This window comes from Labeo rohita, chromosome 6 (genome assembly GCF_022985175.1).
Source record: "Labeo rohita strain BAU-BD-2019 chromosome 6, IGBB_LRoh.1.0, whole genome shotgun sequence".
Taxonomy (NCBI): Eukaryota; Metazoa; Chordata; class Actinopteri; order Cypriniformes; family Cyprinidae; genus Labeo; species Labeo rohita.
In genome coordinates, this window is record NC_066874.1 from 20226610 (window position 1) to 20236586 (window position 9977).

A 9977-nucleotide genomic window follows, 5' to 3' on the forward strand; every position below is an offset into this window, starting at 1 on the left:
TTCGACACGTTCATGAGGATACCACAACGTACTTTCATAAACGTGTCAAAGACTAACCAGGAAGAAAGGAAATTGTTGAATAAATTATATATTATTTGTGTTTTCTTTGCACACAAAAAGTATTCTTGTAGCTTCATAACATTAGAGTTGAACAACTGATGTCACATGGACTATTTTAACAATGTCCTTACTACCTTTCTGGACCTTGAACGTGTGAGTTGTGTTGTGGTCTATGCAGGGTCAGAAAATCGGATTTCATTAAAAAATTCTTAATTTGTGTTCCAAAGATAAATTAAGGTCTTACAGGTTTGGAAAGACATGAGGGTGAGTAATTAATGACAGTAGTTTAATTTCTAGGTGAACCGTCCCTTTAATATGTGAACACATATGTAAACATAATATGTAAAATATTTTTTAATTTTATTTTAACTTTTAAGCTCTATTATACTTTCTTTGGCCATTGGACATCCTACACTCTAGGCATTGTCATCGTCCAATAAAGTAAAATGAAATTATAATAGAAAAGTAAATTAGATGAAAACAAATACAGCATAAAAAAACAACATTAGGGCTTGCAAAGTCTAAACAATTTTAGTCTTTGCCTCAAAATGTCAGAAACAGTATAAAGTAGTGCTGGCATTGAAAAACATCCAAAAGGAAATTAAATAACAGTTAACATGGAAATCTGAAAGAGCTAGTTCAAACAGGTAAACTCAATTTTCCCCTCAACGCCATTTAAGATTTTGATCCACCTCTGAGGGATTCCACTGGGACCGGGGAAGACATTCCTGCTGAATAAAATTTCCATCTAAGTAAGCCTTGATGAGATTCCTCTCTGCCACAGGCAAACACACAGCGGAGCCACATGAGCGGTGCTGTATTTCATAAACATGAAAGATACATGTAGGCTCCAGTACACTGTAGTTTGTGGGAGACTATGGTCAGTGCTTGTCATTGCTAAGGAAATTACACAAAATAAAGCAATAATCAGAGGTGATGGATAACCCCTTTAGCCCTAGTATTATCAAGACTTTTATGTTGCTGAAGATATCTAGTTCACATATCTATGGGGTCAGTCTTTGAGAGCAGAGTTAAGACAGCGAAGGCTTCATAGTGTTTCCTCCGTGTACACATAGCTGGGCAGAGGTCTCACAGGCCTCTGTGGCCTGTTTGGCTTCCAATCACAAAGCATTAGGGAAATGAAGCTTTTTATTTCAGGATTCCATGGTCGGTGTGGTCGGGTAAGTCATTTCTGCTTTGCCACAAAGTAAGAGAGCTAAATGACTGTTAGCTGCCTGCATAAATGAGTGAAAAGGAAAGAGACAACAACTGAACCGAAGGAAAAAGAGATGTGGAGGGAATGGAGGAATACGCAAAGCCAACAACTGGGCTAACAGCCCCTCTTAAGAAAATGAGATTCCAAATGAAAAAAAAATATCCTTTTTATGTTTCGCTCTGAATACTGAAGGAAATGTAAGCCAACTAGAGGGAGTTTTTCTGTACCACAGTATGATTTGTGTATATATATAAAAAATCATAAATGTAGATAGTGTGCAGATACAAAAACATACACTTACTACTCCACAATTAAATTTTATTTGAAACTTCAGGTATTTCAAAACCTCTTACAAGGATAGTTCACCCAAAATTTGATTACTCACCCTCATGTCGTTCCAAACCCGTAAGACCTTCAAATTCAGAACACAATTTAGATGTGTTTAACGAAATCCAAGAGCTTTCTGACCCTGCATAGACAGCAACGCAACTACCGCGTTCAAGACCCAGAAAGTCAATGACTTCAATAAAACAGTCCATGTGAAATCAGTGGTGCAGATTTTCTCTGCTGGCCTCTAACAAAGCCTACCAACATTTAATAGTCCTTTGGCCTTTGTCCTGAAGCAACAGGGCAAACTGTGACTTGTGTTTAATTGTGACCCACTGGCTTTGACAAGCATACAAAAAACGCCGCCTAAACAAACAAACAGTTGTTTAAAAGCTCTTTGTTTGACTGCAGCCTGTGGGTAAATGTCCGTAAAAGCCAAGAGGCCTCACTCCGGGTATTCTAATCCCTAAACAGCATCAAACCAACTACCACACAACAATTTAAAATGCTCAAGCGTTGCTGTCAGCAGATAATATTATTTGAACACAATCTTAGGTTTATGAAAAGAGTGGGACTCTCAAAACAAGACAGCGAGGACCTTTCAAACTCTTTTTATTTTGCATGTGGAGAATTATTGTCAGCTTGTTAAACTTAAATCACTTTAACAGAGCTAATCATCACAGTCTTGAGCATTACCTTCTGTACATTTCTAGCTACTTACGATAATTACCAAACAATCAAAAGCAATCAAAACATACTTAAAATCTTACTGGATCTCCTAAAGAGCAGGCCAATAAATTTAATTTTAATTAGAGGAAGAATGCCAAAAGATTTAGGCATGTTTGAATATTTTCAAATAAATCCAAAATTAATACTCAGCCTATAACTGAATGCTGCAATAGGGACATGTTGTGCTAACATTGTGCAGTGTCTAACAACTATTAAATTTAATTTCCTGAGATCTGCACAGTTTTAACACTCCCAGCGTGTACATGCACACATAAACACACATGTACACATTGCATGAACTGAAAATGTACTTAGCCTGACACTTCTCCCACTTGGGTCACTAACAGTGCAAGAAGCATTCAATCATTTCAGCAAAGTCCGAAATCCACCAGCTCAGACAAAACACTTGTGTAAAATAATTTCTGCATATAAATATTAAATACTAACAAACACCCGATGGCGACATTTCCGAGTTTTACAGATCAACATCATCACCTCTTCTCAAAGAAAAATTAATGGTCAGCTGATTTTTAAAATTTCCTGATCATTTACTCACCCCCATTCCATCCTAGATATTCATGTCTTTCTTTCTTCAGTCAAAAAGTAATTAAGGTTTTTGAGGAAATTCCAGGATTTTCGTCTATATAGTGAACTTCAGTAGGAGCCAGTTGGGTTGAAGGTCCAAACTGCAGTTTCAATGCAGCTTCAAAGAGCTCTACACAATCCCAGCTGAGGAATAAGGGTCTTGTCTAGCAAAACAATTGGTCATTTTATCCTCCAGAATGCGATTTTTAATGAGGACCCTCCTCGCAAACAGCAGTTGGGCAGGTTTTGTTGTGAAAACCTGGCAACCCTGCCAAAAATGCACTTGCACTAGCTTGATTTTACGCATTACGTAGTCACGTCGGAAAGGTCACGCATTATGTAGGCGGAAGTACCGACCCAGTGTTTACAAAGCGAACAAGCAAAGAAAGTCAAACGCCCTTTCTAATAGTAAAACAACAATGTTGGACGATTTAGAAGTTGGAGGAGAAAATGAGATCAAGTTTTTTCCCTACCCTACCTTTTTGGACCAAAGTTCACAAAGACCTGTGCAGGACCTTTCCAATGTGATTACGTAATGCGTGAAGTCACGCATACGCATCGCAAAGCTAGTGTACGATGAGCATTTGTGGTTAAAAAGTATATAAATTTTTCTTCTTTTTATAAAATGACCAATTGTTTTGCTAGATAAGACCATTATTTCTCGGTTGGGATTGTATGGAGCCCTTTTGAAGCTGCACTGAAGCTGCAATTTGGCTACTATTTCTTTTCGACTTAAGAAAGAAAGACAGGAACATCCTGGATGACATGGGGGTGAGTAAATTATCAGAAAATCTTTATTCTGGAAGTGACCTAATCCTTCAGTGTCTTAGAGAAACAGCAATGACAAATATATAAGGTCAAATACAAGGTCAAATCCAAGACCACTGATTGGGACCCAGTTGGATTTAACCGAAAACATTAAAATAAAAGAAAAACTTAACAAAACAAATTTTGAGAAATTTTCCATATTGTGATATAAGGGTGAGGTAAGAGTGGGACATTTCGGAGCCCCAAAGTGTCAAATTTCAATTCCTTCATGCTTTCTCGTTCCATTTGGAACAGCATGGGTAAACATCCAAACTCAAGCCAGGGCTGAACTGTCTATCACACTGTCTATGTGAAACTGTCAACTGGTCCTCAGTGTTCAAGTCTAGGTACAGTGTAGCTAACATGTATAAATCGAACAAAAACCTAATTAGGCTGAAACCTCATAGCCACTGCCAAAGAATCCTTTAGAACTGGATTAATCAGCTCTGAGTATGTGGGTGCATGAGTATAGCAGCATTTTCAACACCTAAAAGATGTTTTTCAAAGCAAGCCAAGCTTAGCAACATCCACTTCCATCACTCAATACACTACTGCAATTTCAGAGCCAGATTTGGACTACTAGGCCGCATTATTTAGGCAAAAAAAATGTTCCAAGACTGACAGCGAGAGCGAATTATGAATGTACAAAGCTCTCCTCAGAGATAGAAACCTGACGCTGTCAAGACCAGCACTGTGTGAAGGAAAAGAGAGAAATCTCCCAGATGACTGATACTTTGCACATATATTTTCATTTTTAAAGCAAATATCAATCTCCGACTGAACAGGCAGTAAAGGTTAGGTATTTATGAGCTCACTGGGAGTGTGGCAGGTACAAAGGCCCAACTGTGGGCGGCAAGAAATTTGCCAGTCTTTATGCATTGAGGGTTAGTTGAGTCCTTAATACAACGTAAACAGGCTTTAGAGCCTTACTTTCCGACACATTTACAGCTAAAATTAAAAAGCCATGTTTCATCATGCCCTCTAAAAAGTGAAATGTAGCATATCCTGGCACATTACATTGGGTGGGCAAAGGAAAGTCATTATTTGATAAGTGTTGGCAGACGTCTGATCGCTTAGATAATCATGGCAGCTCATTTCCTATTATATTCACTGCAGACCTTTTGACCTGTGGAATATGTTTATATTACCATTAGCCCTTTTCAGGCCCACAAAGATGAAGGTGGAGAAAGTTGGGCAAGACGTATCCAAATGTATCCACAATACAATGTGCTGCCACAAGCCATATAAAGATTAGATTACTAAATACTGACAAAATCAAATAAATGTGACCCTGGACCACAAAACCAGTCTTAAGTAGCACGGGTATATCTGTAGCAATAGCCAAAAATACATTGTATGGGTCAAAATGATACATTTTTCTTTTATGCCAAAAATCATTGGGGTATTAAGTAAAGATCATGTTCCATGAAGAAATGTTGTAAATTTCCTACTGTAAATATATCTAGACTTAATTTTTGATCAGTAATATGCATTGCTAAGAACTTCATTTGGACAACTTCAGACAATGATTTTCTCAATATTTAGATTTTTTGCACCCTCAGATACTCAAATACACTATAAAAAACAATTTGTTGAGTCAACTTAAAATAATTTGTTACCTGGCTGTCTTTCAAATTTTAAGTTCAGCAAACTCAAAAAGGTTTAGTCAACTTGAAATGTTAAGTTGTACTAAGTGACAACTTATACATTTCAGTTGATTCAACTTAAAATTTCAAAGCAGCTGGGTAACAAACCCAGCTTTTAAGTTTAACAAAGCCAATTTTTAGTTTAGTCAACTCAAATATCTAAGTTGTGACTTAGTACAACTTAACATTTCAAGTTGACTAAACTTAAAATTTTATAGCAGCAGGGTAACAAATCATTTTAAGTTGACTCAACAAATTGTGTTTTTTACAGTGTCGTTGTATTTCGGCCAAATATTGTCCTATCCTATCAAACCATGAATCAATGGAAAGCTTATTTATTTAGCTTTCAAATGATGTACAAACTCTAAATTGACCCTAATGACTGGTTTTGTGGTCCAGGGTCATAAATATGATAGATGCTGGAATCCAATGTGGATGATTAAAAAATAATAAAATGGAATTTGTATATTTAAACACGCCATAAAAACACCATGAAATAAATAAAGATGATATTTGTCCAGTTGTCTAGATAAATATAAGTGAGTTAATTAAATACAGACTACAACGATATTCTACAACAATTTAATGTCCCTCCATATTTTTATCAAGATAACAAGATCTTCCATTTTAGGTTAAAAAAATAAATAAAATAAAATAAAATAAATAAATAAAATGCATGTAGCATGAAATGTATTTTTACAACATTAAAAAAAAAAATCCAAAAATGTTTTAAAAGGCAGGTTGCAAAAACGTCAGTTTTGTCGGTTTATAATGATGTTCTACATCGTTCTGATGCCACTGAAGCTGCATAATGAAACTGAATGGCTATAAAATCTGCCAGTTACTCTACCACAAACCCAAACAGAAACACAGACTAAGAGCTTGAATCACACCATCACTAAAGACAAGTGAAAATACACAGATCATTCTCTGAGCTCATATCCAACACCTAAACATGCAGCTCTGACAGAAGGCTTAGACAAAAGATAGGGTAATTGAGAGCAATTAATCAAAATGTTGAAACTACTGGTAAGCTAGAATTCTCCCCACATTCTGTTTATTAAACAAGACAAGCCAAGTTTTTTTAATCCAGCCAACATTCGGTATTTAGTCATAAAAGATAAAATGCACAGTAACTTCTTGTGTTTGACACCTTAGATATAAAGATTTATAACTCTGCAGAAAAAGCATAAAGAAATTTACAACTTGTGATATAAAATACACAAGCATCTCACATTAAAAAGAGATTTATAAAGTAATACCAACAAAGAGCAAACGGTTCAAGAGAGTTGCATGCGTTTCACAAAGTTGGAACAAGTGGTTGAATGGGCATTCCTTCAACATCTATTAGGTTTTTTTTTTTTTAAGACGGGAGCCTTGATGCTTGAGTAACTGTACTGTACTCTTGCAAACCAGATTAAACCAATGAGTTTTACTACGGCGAGTCAAATCCTCCCTCGTAGGCTTTTCTTGGAGGCAAAGTGACTTTTGTGTCAACATCCAGTCTGGCAGTATAACGCACTGATAGAGTTCCACCCCAGTGATTTATAATCTACCAACTATTATTAAAACCAAAGACTGGATCACGGAAGCCGTCTGTTTCCATTTTACCCGCCACTCTCAAAAATTTGACATAGCTAGATATATGTAGCGCAGTGTCTATAAAACTCCATCTGAAAAGGTTTAAATATTGTGACAAAATATCCAGGGGTACTATCTAGAACAGATGGGAAAACACTATCGACAAGGTGAAGTAAGCCACATATTGACAAAAAACCCATCCATCAGATAAAAGGTCAAATTAAATCTAAGCCAAAAGCTAAAATGGAGTCCATGTCTCCCATCCTAAAGTACCGACATCCCGGGCACACAACGAACAAAGTGGGAATCTGGAAAGAAACCTATCCAAACCGCAGCACCGATGGTCTTAGTCAGTGCTTTAAGTTATAAATGAGGAGCAATTGTTAAAATTCCCCTCTGACAACTCAATGCAGAAAGGTTTTCATGTCATATACTAAAACACTCTATAACATTGAAGTCAGAGTGCTTCATCAGCAAAATTTGTCAAACATGCCGATATACTGTAGTATAATGTAGCCTTAACTTAATCTGACAATTCAACTGAAATTATTTTAGATATAGTATTTCATGCTTACGTTGAAATTTGATTAGCACTTCACACAAGCTACATTTTTTATTATTTAAATGTTGATTATTAATTTACTGTTAGTTTGAAATGTCTTCAATTGTTAACACGCATCAGTTATCAGAATTACCTTCAGAAGTGGTATATATATAAAGTGGACATATTTAAATAACGTAATATGTAATCTTAACATATGAAAACACTGTCAGTCAAAAGTTTTTGAACAGTAAGATTAATGTTTTTTTTTCTCTTCTGCTCACCAAGCCTGCATTTATTTGATTCAAATGATTGCAAAAACAGTAAAATTCTGAAATATTTTTAAAGTTTAAAATAACTGTTTTCTATTTTAATATAAACTGTAATTTATTCCTGTTATTTCAGTGCTGATTTTTTAGAATCATTACTCCAGTCACATGATTCTTCAGAAATCATTCTAATATTCTGATTTGTTGGTAAAAAAAAAAAAAATCTTATTATTATTATTATGTTGAAAACAGCTGAGTTGAATTTATTTCAGGTTTCTTTGATGAATAGAAAGTTCAGAAGAACAGCATTTATCTAGAATAGAAATATTTTGTAACATTATAAATGTCTTTGTTATCACTTTTGATCAATTTAAAGCATCCTTGCTAAATAAAACTGAATATAATAATAATAATAATAATAATAATAATAATAATAAATGTCTTTTAAACAACATATGAGAATGATTTCTTAAGGATCGTGTGACACTGAAGACTGGATTAATGATGCTAAAAATTTAGCTTTAATCACAGGAATAAATTATATTTGAAAATATATTCAAACAGAAAGAAGGTATTTTAAATAGTAAAAATATTTCACAATATTACTGCTTTTGCTGTATTTTGAATCAAATAAATGCAGGCTTGGTGAGCAGAAGGCCTCTTTGAAAAACATTAAAACATTTTTTTTAATTAATCCTGGGCAAGATTTTATAAAATATTATCTCTGTATTATTGCAAAAATAGCACACTGATAAAATATTGCACATCACTACTAAACCTCAAATTCAAATCTGAAATACTGCCTTTGTATGTCTGTCTGTATGCTCATAAATATAAAAAAATAATTTTGTTATTATACTATGACTTGGAACTAAACCTGTTTATTTTATAATAAAAAAGTGTCCATGTTGCAGTGTATTTACGGGTATATTTATAGACGGGTAAACGGATTATTATGAGCTACATGTACTACATAATTATTTTGCAACGCTGCCTGTACTTACATTCTGTTATTGTTTTAACTATTGCCGTAATCAATAATGTTAACATCCACTCATGTAACATAAACACTCCAAAAAAAAGAGCTGCTGAAAAGTGTGGTATTTATACTAATGTCTCATCTTTGTAAACAAAGAAATAATGAAAAGCTCATAGAAGTTAATGTACCTTTTTAAGCCCTTTGCTCAGTATAATTGGATGCTATCTTATGTCAAAGTGCTATTCTAAGGCAAATGAAGCAGCTCAGACCGTACAAAGAGACTCCAGCTGAGAGCTTAAGACTGTTACTCTCTCAATCAGTGCACTTTAAGAGCTCTATTGTCATTCCAATGACACAAAAACTGTTTAGATAGCCCTTTGGCAACATGAGTCAATAGGTAAACATGAAAACCTAAGGACTACTGAATGAAATGACACCTCTAACTAGTTGTTCAACATGAAGTTTGAGTAAAATGATATATGACTTGAATAACTTATTTAAATATTACAGCACATACACAAATACAAATAAACAACATGTACTTATGTAATTTACTTATACTGGGTATTGTACTGTAATTTGAGACACTGCTTCCTCAAAATATTTTTAATAATAACAGAAATATTTTCCACTGCTCAGTATTTCCTTGTGAACTCGACAGAGGCTCAGTTTAATTTTAAGATAATTTTGTAAGTTGACCACAATAGTGTAAATGCATGCGTTTAATCGCCTACCGCAGTTGACTACGAGCAACACGATGATCAGTGTGAAGTTGCGCTGGCATCCGTGCGGCTCTTTCACTGTTCCTCTGCTCATTTCTTCTGCCTCTGAGCGCTCTTACATCCACCGCAAGTTCTTCTCACAGGTCAGTGTTATAGCTGGAGAATGCAGAGCTCTTCTGGACTTCACTGAACCTCGGATGTCCGCAGAGGTGTAATGGTGTAGGCGGATGGTCTGCTCTGCTCTCTCCTTCTTTCGCTCCTGTTTGGAGTTTGACTTTCTTCAGTCCTCTCAAGAAGTTCCCACAAAGTCTCAGGACATGTGCTGCTTAACGGTGTGTTTGGCGCCACCTGCTGTTTGTTTAGTCAAAACAGGACCTGTTATTGATTTGTGAACACTGTTGGAAATGGGCTTTCTTAACACTTATGTGAACAATAACCTATATTTTGTGTAGCTTAATAAGAAAAACAATAACATTTAAAGTGTCTAATTAACATTCAGTTAGCTACTAAACTAG

General features: G+C 35.2%; 1 protein-coding gene across 1 annotated transcript in view; it reads right to left on the reverse strand.

Moving 5' to 3' along the window:
* ror1 (receptor tyrosine kinase-like orphan receptor 1) overlaps nt 1-9730 on the reverse strand; it is a 140246-nt gene extending 130516 nt beyond the window's left edge. The window contains exon 1 of the mRNA XM_051111560.1: nt 9475-9730. Within this exon, the coding sequence (XP_050967517.1) occupies nt 9475-9556 (82 nt within the window). The 5' untranslated portion in view covers nt 9557-9730. The remainder of the gene's footprint in view (nt 1-9474) is intronic.
* Between the last annotated feature and the right edge of the window lie 247 nt (nt 9731-9977).